Source organism: Diabrotica undecimpunctata, chromosome 7, assembly GCF_040954645.1.
Source record: "Diabrotica undecimpunctata isolate CICGRU chromosome 7, icDiaUnde3, whole genome shotgun sequence".
NCBI classification, from domain to species: Eukaryota; Metazoa; Arthropoda; class Insecta; order Coleoptera; family Chrysomelidae; genus Diabrotica; species Diabrotica undecimpunctata.
The window spans coordinates 91684401-91707179 of record NC_092809.1 but is presented as its reverse complement, the minus strand read 5'-3'; the positions used below and the strand labels follow the sequence as shown (position 1 = coordinate 91707179).

Below are 22779 nucleotides of genomic sequence, written 5' to 3'. Positions count from 1 at the left end.
CTTGTCTAAAACTGCAGGTATAACCTTACAGTCCGGGTCTTGTTTGGAGAGAAGTAGTGAATACGGAAAAATCTATATGTTGTCTATCACCAAATCGTTTCCTTTCACTTCGTTCTGATAGTTCCACCATTATTATCCGGCAATCGACACCAGTACAATGAGTAATCATAAACGCCATAAATAAATAACCATAAATTTAAACTAAGACAACAATGAGCTGTTACTAGTAACAATTTTTTAAACTTTATTACGGTTAAACCAAAATCTGGAGGAATTTGAAAATATCTATAAATACTATACCACTTATTCATACACCATTTCAAGTGTTGAAATTTTATTTCATAAAGAAAAAATAGATTTATTTTAAATAATTAACTGGAGGAATTTGAAAATATCTATAAATGTCAACACCACTTATTCATACGCATTTGTTTAATATTTAATATTTTAATTAATATTTTTTAATAATTATTCTGCTACTCCGGACAGAGACGGATAAACTGCTCCGATAAATAAATCGGTTAAACTGTTCTTAAGTTATAAATGGTGCAAATAATACGATTCTGTGACTGTGTTTTATATTAATATAGATTTAATTTTTGGATTTTTTACCATTTTTTAGCAAATGTACCATAATGCAGACTTATTAAGAAGCGTAAGGTTTCCTTGTCGATGTTTTGCAATGGTACATTGTTTTCGGTATTTACAGGCTGTGGCCTAGTAAAATAAGCTGACATAAAAAAGGATGCGAGAATAATAAATAAACTTTCTATTGTTAAGAAGTAGAACGTCTGTGATAATATATACATATTTATGAGTACGCTATATAAAAATTTGTTAAAATAAGAAACAACTTTTCAGTTTGTATTCACAAAATTCATAAAGATATATTTGTTTCAATTCTGCATAAAACGCGTATAAAATAAAATATACTCTGAAAAGTACATACCTGCGGTACATCATTGGTGGGGCTTTCCACTAATGCTTGATATGCTAAATGGGCCTCTTGCGTAACTTTGGACTAAAGGGAAAAATAACCAATAAAGAAAAACTAAATGGAATGAATAAAAAATAAAAAAAATCTAGGCAAAAGTAAAAATAACAGGATGTGGTCAATGGAGATGACGATTACTTACTTTTGTAAGTAATACAGGAGGGAACTGTAATTATTATTCTTGATTTTCGTTTTTATATATAAATTCTACAATTACAAATTGCTAACTACCCGAGTATGAAATTTTAGAAAAACTAAACATGCCTTCATGTAGCATTTGAAGATAATCTGAATTTTTTAAGTTGTCCTACTATATGTATGTGTTTAATCAATTGTTGAGATTTAAATATTTTATTTGTATATGCAAACTTTATATTATTAATATTATTATTATTTTTATACAGTGTCTCAGGTTGAAATACTAATCCTATCAGTTGATGCCAGCTGCAACCAAGTCAGTGGTGGAACTGTTCACGCCAAAGATTTCATGGCTAAGGGTAAACTATCTCACTAATAAACGGAGTCGGTATCGGCCTATTTTAATTGATCGACAAGGTCTTTCCAGAAGTCGCGACGCTTAGTGATAAAATTCAATTTTTGTAACATAAGCAGAATGCAGAATAAGATTTACTATTTTTACTGAGAATAATAATAATAATATTAAAGCACATAATGACGGAGTGGAAGACTAAAATTCACCTTTAAATACCCGGTGAAAACAACAACGAAACTGAAGATATCCCAATTAACCGGGGCCTTTTCCAAGGGTACTCGTTGAGTCCTCTTTGGTTCTGTTTAGCGATGAACCCACTATCTCAGCTACTGAACTCCACTGACTCAGGTTTTAGAATCAAAAATAACAATACTGTTGTGGCGAAGAAGCTTAACCATTTGTTGTATATGAAACAATACAGTTGTATATAAAAACTATAGAAAATTTCTCAAATGATATCAGTATGCATTTTGGACTAGACAAGTGCCGTATACAAAACATCGAGGCAATGGGTGAAAATGATATGTACAAATATCTCGGAGTAAAACAAGCGCGGAAAATTGACCATAAACAAATGAAAATAACTAACTTCGGAGTTTGTGCGAAGAGTAAGACAACTAAATCAGTCATATCTTAATAGCAAACATTTGTTTAAGGCATTAAATTCGTACGCCTGTTCCGCGCTGAGCTACTCATTTGGTATTACAAAGTGGTCAAAAATGGATATGGGGGGTCTTCAGCGAAAAGTGAGAACACTTCTCACAAAGGCGCAAAAACATCATCCACGCAGTGCAGTAGAGAGAACAACATTACCGCAGTGTCAAGGGGAAAGAGGACTTATTGATATAGGTGAGCAATTGGATAAACAAATTGCTAATTTAAGAACTTATTTTCAGGTACAGGCTGAGACATCTACTTTACATCGAGCAATTTGCGCAGTAGATGATACAACGCCGCTTAAACTAAGGAAACAAGAAATGCGCATAAACCACCTGACTCAGCAAGAAAAAATGCGCACCTGGATGAGTAAACATCTGCATGGACGACATTTCAATGAGATCAGCCAAGAATATGTCGACAATACAGCGTCGAACTATTGGTTGACATCAGGAAAGATGTTTCCCTAGATTGAGGGTTTCCTACTTGGCATTCAGGATCAGGTTATTCCAACTAAAAATTACCTGAAATATATTGTTAAAGATCCTCAAGTCCAAAATGACAAATGCCGATATGGATGCCAAGCCTAAAAAACCATCCAACATCTTACCGGTGGCTGCCAGGCATTTGTTGGTACTGATTATAAAGAACGCCATGACTCAGTAGGAAAGATTATCCACCAAAAACTAGCTGACAAACTGGGACTTCTCAAAACCGACCATCTTTCTTATTATCAATACGTCCTTGACAGAATACTTGAAAATGACAACTACAAGCTATACTGGGACCTCACTGTATCATTATATAAAAAACGGGATGTGGCAGTCCGGGAGTGACCTAGGAAGGGAAGCATAGTTTTCTTGTCGTCTAAGCAAGGAGTGATTGTTTTAATTTACTTTATTTTATTGTATTTTATTTCTATTCAATTCGCTTAGAGAATGGATTCAATATTTGATTCGATTCGATATTTAATTCGATTCGATTTGATTCGATAATCGACTTGATTAGATTCGATAATTGATTCGACTCGATATTTGTTTCGATTCGATATTTGATTCGATTCGATTTGATTCCGATTCGATAATCGATTCAATAATCAATCCGATTTGATGCAATAATCGATTCAATTCAATAATCGATTTGATACTTGATTCGACTCAATGTGATTCAATTCGATTCTATTCGATAATTGATTAGATTCGATATTTGATTTGATTCGAATCCAATTCGGTGATTGACTTGATTCCGATTTGATGATCGATTCGATTTCATAATCGATTATATAATTGATTCTATTCGATTCGATAATCGATTCGATTATATTCAATATTTAATTCGATCCGATATTTGATTCAATTTGATAATCGATTCGATAAGTGATTCGATTAGATAATTGATTCGATTCTGTTCAATAATGGATTCAAGATTTGATTCGATTTGATATTTGATTTCATTCGATAATCAATTCGATAATCGATTCAATAATTGATTCGATAATCGATTCAGTTCAATAATCGATCCGATTCAATAATCTATTCGATTCAATATTTTATTCGATTCCATTCGATTCGATTGTATTTTATTTTATTAATAAACACGCATTGGACTGCGTTTAACTCCACGTAGTGTGTGGTCGCGCGATATATTTATACATTTATTTTTGTGCGATCCACTGCTGCATCCATATCTCGCGATAAGAAAGCTATGCTTCTAAAAGTTTCGATGCGCAGATGCTTAGTACGGACAGACTGTAAATAAAATAATAATAATAGACAACGTTTACAACTAAGCAACACAATTAACTTTCGAAAATTCTAACATTACCTTCAAACTGCTACTATTTTTGATACATCAAACTAATTTAAGTTATAGACTAGAGTCAGAAGTGCTTGAATTGGTAGACCTTTGGCATCTAGCAACAGAAGTAGGCGAAAGTCCGCTTAACACGCTGTTACTCGGTGGTGGAGATTTTCCCATCATTTTAACGCTAAAGCCGGGCTTTAAAAATGGATTTGTCGATCGCTTTGGTATTTCTGATCTTATACTTGTATTTGATCCAGACAATCTTGAAAGCCTTCTACGTCTACGCCAATCGAAATCAGCTGAACCGATGCTAACGCAGTCGCTTTCACTGGAACTAGATTCATAAGCTTTTGGATTATAAGATTGTCTTCGTCGATTACGGTCCTTAACACTACGTCCATTCCTCTTTCTAATCGGCTCTTGACTATCACTAAAGCTCAACGTACGCGGTCTTTGCTGAAACTCTTTATCATCTTCTAAATTCTCAGTCTTATAATAAACGTAGGAAGTTTCATAGTACTGCGAAGTGGGAACTGTTTCTTGATAGAAGTTTTGATTAGCTTCCAAATGATACCTTGGATCATTATAAGTTTTACGAGTCATACTCTCTGATTTTGTCAAAGTTCTATCGCGATATTGAACATGAGGACGGTAATATGTGTCTTCAAAAGACATATTGTGAAATCTATTAGCAAAAGAAAACCCTCTCATCGCATAAGTATCGTTACTTAAAGTGTTAAGGTTACGACAAGAATTGTGAGAAACTCTCGTTGAAGGAAAAGGACGGCTTAAAAGTTCGCGGGATTTGGCAAAATAGAATTCTGCAGATGCTTTGTCCCACAATGGAAGACGTAAGGTATGGTTGGGAATTTCATCAAGGGAGGAAGGGGAGCTCATGAATTTCTACATGAATAAAAAAATAAAAAAGTAGGAAATGCAGGAAAAGGAAGAAAAATTTATTTCGTGTTAGTATGTAAATTTTTGTGTCGGTTAATATATTTTGTAAATGATTATTAAAAATACAGGTATATACATATATAAAAGCTTTGCAACTAAATGTAAAACTAGGTAAAGGTTAAATAACACTTGTATACATATGGATATTAGTTCAAAATGCAATAACATTAGTAACATAAATATTATTTTTAATTGTTTGTAACTAAATATTTTATCTTTAACCTCTATTCTATAAATTTACAACAATGGCCAGTATTTCTAAATGTTACTTTGAATAAAGTATATACACCACTCTATCTGTAAAAAAATCATTGATTTCACTTAAAAATATCTTATACAGATATTTCAAGGTTCTAAAAGATATAACAGATGAAGCTGATGAAAAATCCGAAAGACGTACAGCTTATTTTGCTTTGTTTTTTTTAACAATATTAAAAAGTAAAAAAAATATATATTTTTTGACTATAAAACGTTTTTATATTCTAGAAAAAAATTGTTCAAACAAAAATTGTAGATCTTAAAAAGTTCTTCAATTTGCGAGTTTCTAAATTAAAATACATAAACAATTCACCAAGATAGTTACAAAAAACCCTTATTTTTGCAGTAATTTATAAATGTTAATAACTTTGTTTTTTTACATAATGAAATGTAACATAACTACTCAAAATTGTGGCAATTAATGAGTTATTACAATGTGCTAAATTTCGAACAGATCGACCAGATACTTTATAAGTTATTAAATTTGTTTATCTAGGAGAGCGTTAATTTATACAAAGAGATGAATAGTGAACAGATTATAAACGAAGATCTAAATTTTGTAATCCATTTTATAGATGGTATATACCGAAAAGAAGTAAAAAGTTATAACCCGTTAAAGTGATGGTACTCGTAAAATATCGCCACGGAAAAAAAGAGAGGTGAACAACAAAAATATTATTTATACTTATTAGTTACCTATCTTCATTAAATGCAATTATAATAAATTTAATTATTTTGTTGAAAAAAAAGTCTATAAAATTAATTAAAAGAATTATTCTTAATGTATTCTATTAATTTATAATAATTATTACATATTTATAAAAATAATATACACTTATCAATAAAATTTAAATATTTTTTAAAGTTGCTACAAGTAGAAAAACATCTGCATCACTTACTTTTCAAAACGGTGTACCACAAGTGGTTAAAAATTATTGATTTTGTTAAATATTTGGGTTGTAACTTTTGGTTCAAAAGTAACCTGTAAATTTTTCTGTACTAAGTGGCTGTACTAATGCTAATTTCTGTACCGTAGGTGCCTTTCATAAATTTATGCTTCGGGTTATTTACCTCTCGATTTCTCTTCTAGGAACACAGGAGAAGGGCGAGTCCCTAAAGGTACTATTCCGACAAGACAACGACTGGAGACGACAGTTGTTGTACTTCAGTTACGTGACGGTATAAAACAGTTGAGGTTGAATATTACATAAAAAATATGGATTACGAAATGTTTAAAGTTTTACTACAAGAAGAAGATGACGACGATTTGTTATTGTATTATTGCTTTAGGAGAAATCCTACACAACCTTTGTACTTAACTAGGCTGGCAGAAGGCTCTCACTTTCTTCGTTTGTCAATACTTCCATGTCGTCCAATTTCACGACGACACTAACGTCAGTACTGTGTTTGTTCAAGTGGGCCGTCTGCCGGAGGGCAGCACAGCAACTCATGTTCTCCCGGGCAGAAGTTGCAGTCATATATTTTTTTCACTTTTTAAGATTGTTAAAAAAAAAAGAAAGCAAAATCAGCTGTAGGTAACCACGGATTTCTGATCAGCTACCCTTCATATAACTTTTAGAACCTTCAAATATCTGTATTTGAAAATAGTTACGTAAAATCAGTGATTTTTTCAAGCTGAAAAAATCTTATACAGTTATTATATTAAGTCCTAAAAGGTATATGAGGGCAGCTCATGACTATTACAGTCAATCAGCCGGATATTTGCACATCGTCATCATTCTTATTATAGGAAATAAACCAAAACAAGTGAGCCAAACGTACATCGGTTATAAAAATTAGAAAATGGCCAATATTACAATGGACGATTGGACTATACTTCTCTTTTATTTCATTTATTACATTTTGAAAACTGGGTATACATTTATAAACATGATTTTCCAATTTTTGGAAACCTTTGGACGGTTTTCCAATAACATCTACAGTAAATAAATATTTAAATCGTAGTAATCAGAAATTAAAGTGTTTTTATTGAATATAAGCTAATATATGGTGCTGATATATCGTCAGATCAGTCCCGTTGTTGATTAATTTTAGTTTAAATTTAAGAATGTTACAAAAAAGAATAGTAACAAAAAATGCGATGAGAAAACTAAACTGTAAGGAAATAAAAGAGACAGTCGCACGGATTCTGTCAGAGAGGCTAAGTAACATGGAGCAAACATATAATGCAGAAGAATCACCCCAGAATATATGTGAAACCTTTAACAAGATCAGAGAAGAACATCTAATAGAAAAGAAAGAAAAGAGGAAAAGTTGTATGAATGACAATATACTACAACTCATGGAAGATGAGTTTGAGATACAAAAAGAAAAAGAGCTGTTAATCATAATAAAAACAGCCAAAATCGAATACCTTTGTCCCATCATGAGGAACAGCGAAAGACATGGACGGCGGCAACTAATTTTACAGGGAAAAGTAGAAGGAAAACAAGGCCCAGAAAGGCGAAGGATTTCCTGGATCTACGTACGTGGTTTAACACGACAATCCCAAATTTTTTCAGAGCGGCAGTGTGCAAAGTACACATTGCCATGATGGTCGCCCTCGTAACGGGTATTATTCATACATAATGACTAAAACTGCAACTACAATAAACATAATAAGACTAAATACAAGTTACACATATTATCAAGCCAAATTGAAAAAAAAGTATATACAAAAATTAACACAGCAAAATTCAAATAAAGAAACCTATGTATAATAAACTGAAAAATTAAAACGTTTTGAGCCGGATAAAGTTTATTTTGAATATTTACGTATACAAACATAAACTTAAGATTTATACACTGTCAGAATCTGAGCTACTCATATTACTAGTGTCTATTATGATCGGTTGCATGTTAATGTCAACCATATTTTTTTTCTCGGATTGTGTCCTCTTTTAGACAACAGACTCCGTAAAACTCCGAAGTTTAATTTAAATAAAAATTTATTCTAAATAAATAAAATTGTATCCTAGATAATATGTACAGAATTATTCAAGTGTTAATCCGAGGTACAGCTGCATCTACGACTCGATAACCCACTGTTTAATACCTGTGAAAAATAAAATACAATTAATGTCATAAAATCTAAACGGTAACTACGGTGTGTATAATAGACACGCAGCGAAGACGAGAAAGGACGGATCAAAGGAATAGAGATGAAACGGGCCAATCAACACTCGGTCCGACGAGGAGTAGACGGCGACTAATCAGTGCTTAGTCACAGGAAAGAATAGGTCTGTCTCAGATGAATACTCGCAAGACCGAGTACGGAACTGCCACTAGATCAACACTCTAGCAGAAGCGGTTGGCCTTTAGTCAATATCCTAGTGCCAGTAGAGTTGTTATCAGATCAATACTCTGACCAAACTCTGACGGTTGGCCTCCAGTCAATACACAGAGACCCGGTGAAGTTTCCACTAGATCAGCACTCTAGCGGAACTTGACTCTCTCTTGTGGCGTATGCTGTTTTATATCGTCGTAGTTCTTCCATCACCTCTACCGCGCGTCGATGGAGGAGCAGCTTTTGGTGGGAGTGCGTGTGCATGAAGTGCTGACGGGACGGAGGCGATGCACATCGTTACACCTCCTTCTCTTTGGGAAAAAACGTAGCATTCATTTTTTTTTTGTAGCGTGGAGCCTACAACGGTATGATCTTATCAACGGTATGGTCTTTGTCGGTTAGGGGATAGCCTACTTTGTAAACTGGTCTTGGATGACTTGTCAAAAAGATGCTCCCCTCTTTTTAGCTTCTGACTATTTATAGCAGTAGTGTCAGAATGATCGTCTCTACCAATATGCATATTGAAATAGACTTATAGTTTACTAAAATTCATTAAAGAGCGTTGGTAGAATATTGGTTCAAAATTAGGCTCGAAGGCGACCATCAAAAATGTAGGAAGATGAACAATAAATTAGGATGGCGACTACTACCGATACTACCATTTAGAGCGTAATAAGCAATGTCATAAATTACAAGTCGAACGACCACCCACTAACGTGGTATTTAACGTTAATACAAGCATTAACAAATATGTAATTTATTGACCATCTTTGTTACTATAACTAAATTAAGATCTGGTCAAAGTTTTTTCGTAGAGTTCCTATATTTACACCGCCGATTCACATTCCGATTCACACAAGTCCGCGAAGCACAAAACACTATAGAACTGTTACAGTTTTAAGGTCACTAACTAGGACATGAACTAAGGATGTTTTCTTTAGTTTTACGTGTAGCTTTTAACCTATAAGCGAGACGCACAATAACTATAATAACTGTATATAGGCGAGTTTTTAATATAAACTAATTAAAGATAGCGTCCAGACCTCGCTGGATACAAGATATATATATATATATATATATATATATATATATATATATATATATATATATATATATATATATATATATATATATATATATATATATGTATATATATATATATATATATATAGATATAGAAAAATTCGCGAAGAACTTTAAAATGAGTAATTTAACTTTTGCATAATGACATGTAGGTAATAATATAATGTATAAGTTATTTAATTTATTTATCCCGGAGATTGATTATTTTAAACAACTTTACTTGCCCAAACAATCACTTTAGAGGTATTTTGTAAATAGTAATCGATTCTTTGAGGTTTCATTTTATTAAAAAAAAAACCTTCAAGATTTTGTTAAATTTGCTATTAAAAAACAGTTTGAAAAAGGACTGACTTTTTAGCTTATAAACATTTATAATAACTTTGACATTTTTTATGTCACACGCTTGTAAGTGGGCCCAATAAAAAGATGGTGAAAAAACACACTTTCCAAAATAACAAACAAAAGCTTCTATGACCAATAGTAAACAAGATAGCATTTTTTTCTTAAAGTTATATTTTCATTATTTATTAACATTAAGAGCTGAATATTGAACAGGTTATACACGAAGATCTAAATTTTACGATCCATTTTATAGATGCTATATACCGACAAGAATTAAAAAGTTATAACCCATTAAAGTAATGGTACTCATAAAATACCGCTATGGAAAAGTGGAGGGGAGAACTATCCAGTGTAATATCTCGGCTTGTTTCTTGTTATTGGTCATAGAAGGTTCTATTTTTTTGGAAAGTGTTTTTCTTCACCAGCTTTACATTAAACCTACACACAACCGTGTGGCATAAAAACTATGGAAGTTAAAAATATAGAAATGTTTAGAAACTAAAAAGTCAGCACATTCTCAAACTGTTTTTAAAAATAAATTTAATAAAATGTTGGAAGTTTTTTTAATATATCTTAAAAATGAAGCCTCAAAAAATCTATTGCGATTTACAAAATGCCACTAGAGTGACTGCTTGGGCAAGTACAGTTGTTTAAATAATCGCTCTCCGGGACAGTCAAATTAAATAACTTCTAAACTATTTGGTCGATCTGTAAAAATTTAGCACACTTTAATGACTTATTAACTACCATAATTTCAAGTAGTTATATTGCATGGCAGTATGCAAAAACAAAGTTATTAAAATTTATAAATTATTAAAAAAAATAAGGGTTTTTTTGCAATTATCTCGGTCAATTGTCTATGTATTTTAATTTGGAAACTCTCAAAATAAAGAACTTTTTATGATCTACAACTTTTATTTGAACCATTTTTATCTAGAACGTATAAGAAACGTTTTATAGAACAAAAATATTTATCAAATCAGCTGTAAGTCTTCACGGATTTTTCATCAGCTACATCTCATATACCTTTTAGAACCTTTTTTTCTTTCTTAACTGGGATAATAACCAAAACAATTTCCTAGCATTTAGAACGTCGATATCGAGAATAATTTGCAATTTTATACTGTTGTTTGACAAATTTCTGAGTGGAGTGTGGCTCGAACTGGATATCTACTACTCGTACACCAATTCACAATAAAATGAGCCGCGTACTGAGTTTTAGCGTCGACTAACATAACGTTTTTAAGTTTCATAAAGTTTGAAAACAAAAATCCTACAATTACAATATTTTCGCACCCAGCTGTATTGTAACTGATATTTTGATTGTTTGACATGAATATTTGAGGTGATGATCTGTTACCAAAATGTTATATTAAAAGAAGAAGCAGCTAAAAAATACCAACATTGATATTGACGTTTATTTTAAAAATACAGTACATGGTTTAATTATCATTACGATCAAGACACGTAAAGTTAAACTGTCAAAAAATATTTGACATCAAAACAATATTTATCATTAGGGTATTTACACTTTGAGAACGATTTTCGGGTTGAAAGTAGAAACGTTAATAAAATTTGTAATTTTAGCTACATTGCAAGCAGAAGAAGTTACATTAAGAAACAGAAATCGACGACGACAAAAAACACTTACTATAATAGGCAGCCCATCATGTCAAATACTAAAAGGGTTAACTTCAGATACTTGAATTTTTTCAAGGCAATGATTATGATAGTGTTGGCGAGGACACAGAATGAATAACAATCAGAATGCCCATTCTCAGATGCCGCCTTTGAAGTGTGTCAGAACGCGATCGCCGTATTTTAACGAGATGCGCGTACTGATCTTGACAAGCAGAGTGGACATTTCGATTGTTTATTATTCAGTTTAATAAAAAGGAGCGTTAATTTTATCCATAAGTTTATTTTTTAACTATACTTTCATTTTGGGGTTACACTTATGACACTGATTATCACTGATTTTTACTAGGTAAACAAAAAAATATATACCCTGTATGTATAGACCTGTATTTTTTAAAATAAAGGATTTATAATAACCATTAGTCATCAAAACTAACGTATATAAAAAGAATAGTTTAAAATTTTTTCGTATAATTACAATTTTTTTTTAATAAGAATACATTTTTTTGCTAATTCTTATCTAGAAAATATTTTATTTTTAATAACTATATATTCTAATGTATATAACATACATTTTTGAAATGAAACATTAAATTTTAGTACTGTTTTATCAATTTTAACGGATTATAGATATTTTTCTGCAGAAGGACATAATGCTTGATTTGTAACTTACTTGTAGATCAGAAGTCGAAAGAGCTTCTTCTGAAAAGTTCCTCCTTTCATTGTGCTTATCGTGATCATGAACTGATGGAAATTTAAAACTAAACTTCTTTTTAGTTGGTGAAGCTGGTGTAGTAGGAACAGGAGCTGACATTGATCTACAATATAAACTCATTTTTGAACATCTACAGTAAGGATATATATTCCGCTAGAATATTATTTAAACTTATTCTAGTCGAAACATATATTTACCATCATCAGGAAAGTCAAATATATTGGTACTTATCGACAGAAACGAACAAATTATACAAAAGCATGGCCACAAACGTTAAAAGACAAACAGTAGAATAGCGAAATATCAAGAATATATTATCAATGATTATAGAATATAATAATTTCAGATACCCAAGATGGGTATCAGAGATATGACACAGACATACTATATTTGCAGGATTAAACATGGCGAAATAAGAATGATTTAATACGTGGGTGCAATAACTAAAAACAATAACATAAAAAATGTCTACATTGCAGAACGTCTAGATCCGGCACTTCACAGTGTCAACACGGGAGAACTTGTTACAATGATTAGAGCGAATTTGATGAAAAGTGAGAATAATGTATTAAAGAAATGTTAGGTATCTCTGTGTAAATTGGTATAGTTATATATCTTCTTCTTGATGTGCCGATCCATTACGAATGTTGGCGATCATCACGGCAATCTTTATCTTATCTGCAGCAGCGCGGAAAAGCTGCACAAATGTTGTATTGAACCAGATTCTGAGGTTCTTTAACCAAGATGTTCTTCTTCTTCTAGGACCTCGTTTTCCACATATTTTTCCTTGCAGGATGGCTTGAAGGAAAGCATATCTGGATAATATGTCCGAAGAACTGTAACTTTCGAGATTAGATTGTGGTCAGTAACTCTCGGTTCTTATTCATTCTTCTGAGGACCTCCTCATTTGTGACTCGGTCAGTCCACGGGATCTTAAGCATTCTCCGATATAGCCTCGTCTCAAATGTTTCCAGTTTTCTGCACATATCTTCATTCAAGGTCCACGATTCAACACCATAAAAAGAACAGAGAAGACGTAGCATCGCAGCATTCTTACTTTTGTATTAAGAGAGAGGTTGTGACTCTTGAAGAAGGCCCCCATCCGATTGAAGGTGGATCTAGCTTTTCCGATGCGTGCTCTAATCTCCTGGTTGTTGGTCCATTCTTCATTTATTATGGTGCCGAGGTAGTTGTGCGTCACTCTTTCTACAGGGGATTGGATGACGTAGAGTTGACCTTCTGTTATTCTTTCCTTGCTAATTATCATAAGCTTTGTCTTCGTAACGTTTATATTGAGTCCATATTGTTGACTGTAATACGTGATTTTGTTCATAAGAACTTGTAGGTCTTCTAAGTTGTCCGCAAATACTATCGTGTCATCTGCATATCTGATGTTGTTTAGCCGGTAACCATTTAGTAGAATACCTTTTTCAGTTTCGTGCAAAGATTCGATAAATATTCTTTCAGAGTACAGATTGAAGATTAGAGGAGACAAAATACAGCCTTGCACTTCACTCCACGGATGATTTTCATATAGTCAGTGTGTTCACCTTCAACTCTGAGATTTGCTGTCTGATTCCAGTAGAGACTTCTAATTATTTTCAGATCTTGGTTGTTAATTCCTGTTTCTTTTAATATTTACATCATCTTGGCGTGCTGTACCCGATCGTATATAACTGCCACTTATAATTAATGCAACTTGGACGAACAACTCCGAAGCACTCTAGATTTCGTTACTGTATTTCTATAATATGTAATATTTAATTTTATTTGAATGAGTGTTATCTCTAAAAGGTTAGTTTCTACGTTAAACAGTATGATATTTTCTAGTTTCTTGAATAAAAACAGATTAAAATATTTTCTAAAAATTAAATTTTCTTTTGGTTATAAGCTTTGATTGAATTTAAGACTTAATTTATATATTCTTCTAGACGTACTTAATAGGGTTGAAGACAATAGGAATTGTTGTTTGCCAATAACGTGAAAACTATTGCTAAAACCTAAAGTAATTATGCACTATATGCACATTATGAACTATAAAACACATAAAGTTAAATAGTAAAAACAGACATATCTCTATACACAATACTGAATACATTGTAGAGCCTAATAAGTGATGTAAATGTAACTAATTAGTGTAGAAGCCGAATTATTTACCTTCTTAACTGTTACATTTGAGCAAAAATTGCTTTATGTCAAAAATATACTCACCGAGATGTTATTTCATTTGCTATTGCAATAGCGGTATCTAAAGTTTTTTGATCGTGAGCTGAAATTGGTTTCACCGTAGCTTGTTTTCTAGGTTTACTATTTAATTTTTCACGCAATTCATTACTCCTATTCGATCCTTCGTGATCCAACGAATGGTTTTGAGTACCTAATGAACTGAACATCATCTCCATTTCAGCCATTAAGGATGGACCCAAGTCTAAACTAGGACTGTTAGTATTTTCTTCATCACTGATTTCGTGATATTCATGGTCTTGAAGAGGAACTGGAGCCGATACTAGATCACCTTCAAGCAAAGGAGCAGCTTCTAAGTCTTTGTGAGGTCGGTAAGGAGCCACTACTTGTGTTGGAACTGTTCCATACTAGAAATAACATGGGCAACATTTCAGAATTTAGATTTAAATCTACTTTATTAATTACATATTATTATTACTGTGAGTTTAAATTCAAATTCAACTAGGCAAAAAGTCATATAATAAAGAACAACTCACGTTTCCCTTGGAGCCATCCATCCAACTGAGATCACCGAAATACGCTCCGTCTAAACCGACGTGGCCTGTATGTTTAAAATCACCCTGAGGAGCACTAATCATTTCACTGCGTAGCTTTCTGCGAGCTGAAGATCTTGTGCTGTCCGAACGTAAAAATGAGGAACTTGGGAGGTCGCTACCTAGATAAGCAACAACGTTGATTGGATCGAAAAGTCCAGTTTTACCGCTTGCTGTTGCCCCTTTCCAAAGAGGTTGATGAGTTCTAAATAAGGAAATAATAATTGTATTTATAGTAACATAAAGTTAAGATAATCCAAAAATCATTACTACCTTAAATTAAATTTATTCGAGAAGGATCGAGATTGTGTACACTATTTTACCTGTTTGCTTGGTTTGTCGCTAGGGTGGCGCTGGTATAGAGAAGGGTGCTAATATTACATTCAAGCATAATACATAAAAATAAAAATATCAGAAAGCATTAAATCGATTCAACGTTTTTCATGCATAATATGTTTGAGCGTTGTTTTGTTTTATTTTCTGTTAATTTTTTAGACACATTATTTAATTCTAAGGCGGTACGAAGTTCGCCGGTCAGCTTATATATATATATATATATATATATATATATATATATATATATATATATATATATATATATATATATATTCAGCTCTTAAGAGCATGAAGAACGGCAAGGCAGCCGGTAATGACGGTGTTACAGCCGAACTTCTAAAGATTGCTGGTCAAACAACTTGGAAAATCCTAGCAAAAATATACACAGACTGCCTAAAATCGAGACATATTCCAAAAAAGTGGAATTCAGCCAACATAATCCTTATTCACAAGAAAGGTAGCAAGGAAGACATTAGAAATTATAGACCGATCAGCTTGCTACCTGTGATATACAAGGTATTCACCAAAATCATTAACAACAGAATACAGAACACACTTGACGCTGCACAACCCCGAGAACAAGCAGGCTTTAGAAGTGGCTTCAGCACAATGGATCATATTCAAACATTAAGGGAAGTAATGAGCAGAACAAAAGAATATGATCTACCACTGGCGCTAGCATTCATAGACTTCGAGAAAGCATTTGACTCCGTATACCCAAGAGCAGTCATAGAAGCTCTTGTCGACCAAGGAGTAGATAAACCATATGTCGAAACGCTAGCAAATATATACAAAGAGGCCACAGCTAGAGTAAGCATATATGAAAATACCCCAGAATTTCCCACTCAGAAAGGAGTCCGACAAGGAGACACCATATCCCCTAAGCTCTTCAATGCAACCTTAGAAAATATCTTCCGGAAATTAGACTGGAACAACCAAGGTCTATGTATAGATGGAGAATACCTAAACCATCTTAGATTCGCTGATGACATCATTCTAATTGCTAGAAGTCCTGAAGAATTACAACTGCAAATTAATGACCTTAATACAGCCAGCAATGAGGTAGGCCTAAAAATGAACCTAGCAAAGACTAAAATAATGTGCAATGATCTGATCGCCAACGTGGAAATAAAAATTAATGAAACCTCGCTAGAAGTAGTAGATGAATACATATACCTGGGACAGCTCATACATAAATCGGGATCACTACTTCCGGAAATCAACAGACGAATAAAACAAGCGTGGTCAGCATTCGGACGAAATTCCATAGTCTTCAAGTCCAAAATGCCACTATACCTCAAGAAGAGAGTATTTGATCAATGCATATTACCCGTCTTGACATATGGATGTGAAACTTGGATATTAAAGAGAGAAATAACGTCGAAACTCCAAGTAACTCAAAGAGCAATGGAAAGATGTATGCTAGGGATAACAAAGAGGGATCGTAAAAGAATTGAATGGATACGGAGGCAAACCCAGGTGACTGATGTAATCCAAAGAATAAAATCCCTGAAATGGCAATGGGCAGGACATATGGCAAGAAGAACAGATAACAGATGGACCACTAGAACAACTATGTGGTACCCCAGGAACGCTAAGAGACCAAAGGGGCGCCCAAATCTCAGATGGGATTATGATATTAGAAAATTAACAGGAACAACGTGGTCTCGAATAGCACAAGATAGAAAAATATGGGCGCAAATGAGCGCAAATTATTAAAACAACGTATAACTAAGACATCGTCGAATAATAATAAGAACATAAAATAACATTGAAATAAGGGAGGCTGCACCGTAAGTGGAAACGGTTGATAAAGCTGCACATGATGATGATGATATATATACCGAGTGTAGAAAACCTCTCCTGACAAACGAAGGCCGAAGATTCCTCAGATCATTTAAAGAAAATTTAACCCAATTCACCTAGTCCGAAATTGCTTTCTAAAAGAGCTAGAGCTCTTTGACGATGACGACTTGTAATTAGTTTTTTTTAATGCCTCCAGGACGCTTTATTTTAGAAAAACGAAAACTGGTACGATTATTTATCCTACACAGTTGAATCGATTTCGTCAACTGCGAATTTATAGTACCGATCATACGCGTCCGTTTAGGGTAGGCCAACGGATATTTTAATGCATAACTTTTTCGTCTTTAACTTTTAAGCATTCGTTATACTAGATTATTAAATTTTCAGGTACTATATATATATATATATATATATATATATATATATAATGAATTGTTAAACAGAGTACACTTGGCTTTTAATCAGCTGTATACCCAATTAACCTCAACCCCCCTTTTTTATATATATATATATATATATATATATATATATATATATATATATATATATATATATATATATATATATATATATAGTACCTGACTATAATATAATATATAAGTACTAATAATAATACTGAAAGGTACTTTTATTTTAAGTCAGTAGGACACCGTTTTCTATAAATACGATTTTAAAATGTTTCGTTATTTCATCATACTGTGTTGGTACCTTAAAATATCAGCCTTCTTTTTTTATCCCTTGCTAACTTATATAAGTTTATTACAGAAAATATATATATATATATATATATATATATATATATATATATATATATATATATATATATATATATATCCCGTTCATAGCGTAATCCGCCTTTAGCTTCCCGTTCGCCAAGCCTGTCTATTCTGTCAGTCTTCTTCAGATAGATTTCTTGCTGACATTGCTTTTGAAATTCCTTGCATCCATGTTGTTGGTGGTCGTACTAGTTTTCTTTTCTCTGGTGGTATCCATTCTAATATTTTTTTTGGTAGTCTTTCCTCCCCCATACGTGTAACATGTCCGTACCATGTTAATTGTTGTTTTTCGGTGTCTTCTATAATTGATCTTTGTACATTCATTTGATTCCTTATGTCCCCATTTCTCATATGTTCTAATCTAAACTTTCCCGCTGCTCTCCTCCAAAAATCCATTTCAACTGCCAAAAGGTTACCTTTAAGTTTTTGTCATAACTGCCATACTTCTGAGCCATAGACGATTACTGGTTTCAACTAGGTATTATATATTCTTTTTTTCGTTTCCGGTCTTATATTTTTCTGCCATAGTTCTGAATTCAATGCACCTATAACTCGTTTTCCTTTGGTTATTTGTCTTTTTAGAAAGTCACAGGCTGGGCTTGGACATTAACTTTTCCAAAACCCTGGTATTCCACAAAAACCCCCATGAACAAGTTACACCTAACATACAAATAAATGGTATCACCCTTCAGTGTTCCCAAAGCTTCATATACCTGGGCAGAGGACTAAATAGTCAACTAGACCACTCAAAAGAAATTAGAAGACGCATTGAAATAGTAAGATCAGGTTTCATGAATATGCGTAAAATGCTCTGTAACCCCAAGCTATCAGCTAACAATAAATAAGATGGAACCTATATTGTTAATGAACGTGCTCAAAGATATTTTAAATTTTAACATACATTTTATTAAATGTAGATACATCAGCAATAATGTTATTTTAATTTTTAATTTTATTTATGTGTATAATCTTTTAATTTCTTTACTCCCGATGAAGCTATTAAATAAATGGCGAAATATTGAGCTTTAGAAAAAACAAAGATTTTTATTTAATATAGACCACATACCCGATATTTCCAACATACTAAAAATACATAACTGCTTTCCAACATACATAAATATAATCACGTTAAATATATACGAGGCATGTTTTTTAAGTAAGTACCGTTTTGCGATTCCGCCGCCGCATCGCTACGGTCGGCGTTCCGCGCATGAGCGCTGGTTACCTACATCTCTTGTCTACGCACTGACGCCATTACAGTCTGATTCTTCATTGTATACTTGTTTACTCCAGTGTTTAAGATGCCTCAAACAATCGTGAGTCACGCTGATTGTGAAGTACGGGCTGTTATACGATTTCTTAGTGCTAAAGGCGTAAAACCGATCGATATTCATCGTGAGATCGTTGAAGTTTACGGACAAAACATTATGAGTGATGGAATGGTAAGGAAATGGGTGAGAGCATTTAAAGATGGCCGCACAAATGTGCATGATGAAGAACGGAGTGGGCGTCCTTCGGTCGTTAATGAAAATTTGGTGCAGAAAGTGAACGAAAAGGTGAGAGAAAACAGACGCTTTACAATTTCATCATTGTCCGACTGCTTTCCTCAGTATTCTCGTAGTGTTTTGTATCGCATTGTTACCGAGAACTTGAATTACCGGAAATTGTGTTCACGTTGTGTTCCAAAAATGTTGACGGATTTGCACAAAACCCAACATTTAGGCAGTGCATTGACTTTCCTTGAGCGGTACCACAGTAGGTGAAGATTTTTTAGACCAAATTGTTACTGGTGACGAAACGTGGGTGGCCTACGTCACACCAGAATCGAAACAACAATCCATGGAATGGCGACATTCATCATCACCCAAAAGAGTGAAGTTTAAGCAAACAATTTCTGCCCGGAAAATCATGTGCACAGTTTTTTGGGACAGAAAAGGAGTATTGCTAGTGGAGTTTCTGCCTCGTAATGAGACAATCAATGCAGCGTCTTATTGTGAGACATTGAAAAATCTGCGTCGTGCAATCCAGAAAAAAAGACGTGGCAAGTTGAGTAAGGGTATCGTTTTGCTGCATGACAATGCCCGTCCACATGTGGCTAATCAGACCAAAGATCTCATCAAATCATTTAAATGGGAAACTCTAGATCATCCTCCATATAGCCCTGATCTGGCGCCCAGCGACTACCATTTGTTCCAGCACTTAAAGAAACACCTGGGCGGTCAGCGTCTTCAAGACGATAACGAAGTCAAAACATTTGTGATGCAGTGGTTAACAAGTCAGCCGGCAGAATTTTATCAGGAGGGTATTCAAAAACTGGTGCCACGTTATGACAAGTGCCTCAATATTCACGGAAATTATGTAGAAAAGTAGATTAAGGTACAGGCTTTCATGTAAAAATAAAATTATTGCCATATCTTCGCACGTCTCCTTTTAATTCCAAAACGGTAGTTACTTAAAAAACACGCCTCGTATATATATACATATATATATATATATATATATATATATATATATATATATATTTATATATATATATATATATATATATATATATATATATATATATATATATATATATATTGAATAGTATGGGAGATAAACGACCTTGGTTCAGTCCCTTTGTTACCTGAAAACCTTTAGAAACCTTATTTCCTATTTTAACTTTTGATATTGTGTTGTTATATAGATCTTTAATAGCGTCGATTAGTAGAACGCTGATACTGGTTTACTCCAATACTTCCCACAATTTCGCAAGAGTATTCTTCGTATACGCGTTCTTTTATAATTCTCCCATATAATCTGCTAAGCGTGCTCGTAACAGTTATACCCCGATAGTTATTGCAATCTTCCTTATTTCCTTTTTTATTGATAGATGTTTTTATTAAAAAAAAAATTGTTGAATTTACTAATGTTTGTATTTTAAGAACGATTTCCGAAGTGGAAACTGAAACGTCAATAAATGTACTTTACCCTTAATTGTAGCTTATTCCCATTTAAATAGTAATTACTTTAACATGCCATAAGAAAATAGCTTCAGAACAACACTATATTGTAATTGTACTAACGTAGTATACATGGTAATTCAAGTAAATTCATTAAATGAGATAGAGCTTCAGGCAATCAAGCATTTGACATTTATGAATTTTATTATCCTACTGACAAATAACTCTTCTATATACGTTATAATAGTAACCAACAGAATTTAGTCGCGCTTTAGACTATCTTAATTTTTTTTAAATTAAAGTTAGGGTATGTACCTAACCATCCCAAAGAAGGTTTATTACAAGGCATGTTTTAATTACGTTTTTAATGACTCGTTATAATGGTAACTACAATTTTAATTGAAAATAAATCTAAATAAGTTATATTTGCCGTATCATTTCCAGCTCGGACATTGTTGTAAAATTATAATTAATTGGATATAGAAAAAAGTCTTTAAATAGTTTAATTTTAAGGAATGATAATAAGCCTAGATTCTCATTACATATAGTATGACGTTTAAATCAAATTTGCTGAATTCTGTCTAGCAAAAGGACTAACAATAATGTATTGTAACATGTTAAATTTTGTGCTGATAAAAAATTATCATTTTATTTTAATAAGTCGATACCAAATTATAATGCCATATATTACTATATTGTTGGTATCATACTTACTTCTTATCTAGTACGGTTATCACATCTCCTACCCTGTAACTTAACATATGAGGTCCTTCATTGGAAGAAATTTTAGCCTGTACTTGTTCAGGTCTTGAATCCGCTAATATAGGTCCAATATCTGCAAATCGGGGTCTGCTTGCAGCTTCATGCCTCCAACAGTCTAACATGAGATTGTAGTGGTCAAGTGGACAACAATCTGGTTGTTCTAATCTGCAACCAAGAAAGTTACTTATTTTGGGCAGGTATATCAGATCTGTAATTGTCTTAAGAAATAACATTTTTTATTAGTTTTTTTTGGCTGTCTAGAGATTAAATTAAAACTTCGAGAAAGTTTGAAATGTATTTCAAAAATAAGAAAAATTCTAGAATGAATAGATGCTTTATACTACTGCCACTATACGTAAGCGTACTTAAATGTTTAGTAACTTTCGCCTTTAGATATATATATATATATATATATATATATATATATATATATATATATATATATATATATATATATATATAAATACGTTCAAATTATCGGGTATAGTGGTCTATAATAAAAATCTTTTATTTTAAATTACTCAATATTTCGCTATTTATTTAAAAGCTTCCTCAGGAGTAAACTAAAAACAATTTGAACATTACAAAAAATGGCGTACAAATACATTTTAAAACACTTACAGAATTTAAAAGATTTTGCAAATAAAAACTGACATTGAACTATTTGAAATATTGAATGTCAAGATTAAATTGTCTTAAGCACGTTCGTTACAGCTATACGATAAAAAATTAAAATTATTTCAAATGTAAAAATAACAATAAAAGAAAAGTTAGAAGAATAATATTTATTTGATGAATTATTAAGGTTAGTTGTTATTAAGATGAATGTTGGCTATTTTTAATATTTATAAATTTTGTTCAATATGTTACAATATATGTTACTTAACTGTCCAGTGTCCGTTTTATAATTTAAAGTGTTTTTATTTTTATTAATGTAATACATTTCAAGAAATAATCTACTTTTGTAGTTATCAGTCTGTGCCAAAATGTGAGCTTTGTTATAGTATAGCATATGACCAGTGTTTTCATAGTGTTCAACCACTGCGCAAGTATTTTTTCTCAAGCGGCAATCACTTTTATGTTGTGTGATGCGTTGTTTTAGCCATTGTGATGTTTGACCAATATAGCTATTTTGACATCCTAAACACGGTATT

The 22779-nt window shown here is 32.6% G+C and overlaps 1 protein-coding gene across 4 annotated transcripts in view; it reads right to left on the bottom strand.

The window, feature by feature from the left end:
• The window catches only part of Ack-like (activated Cdc42 kinase-like), a 212344-nt gene that overhangs the window by 70067 nt on the left and 119498 nt on the right, over positions 1-22779 (bottom strand). For 3 of the 4 annotated variants that reach the window (XM_072537697.1, XM_072537694.1, XM_072537695.1), the window contains exons 6-10: positions 21578-21790; positions 14947-15208; positions 14438-14817; positions 12185-12329; positions 950-1021 (exon numbers count right to left, since the gene is read on the bottom strand). In XM_072537697.1, the coding sequence (XP_072393798.1) occupies positions 950-1021; positions 12185-12329; positions 14438-14817; positions 14947-15208; positions 21578-21790 (1072 nt within the window). The remainder of the gene's footprint in view (positions 1-949; positions 1022-12184; positions 12330-14437; positions 14818-14946; positions 15209-21577; positions 21791-22779) is intronic. The other variant, XM_072537696.1, reaches the window with a different exon arrangement.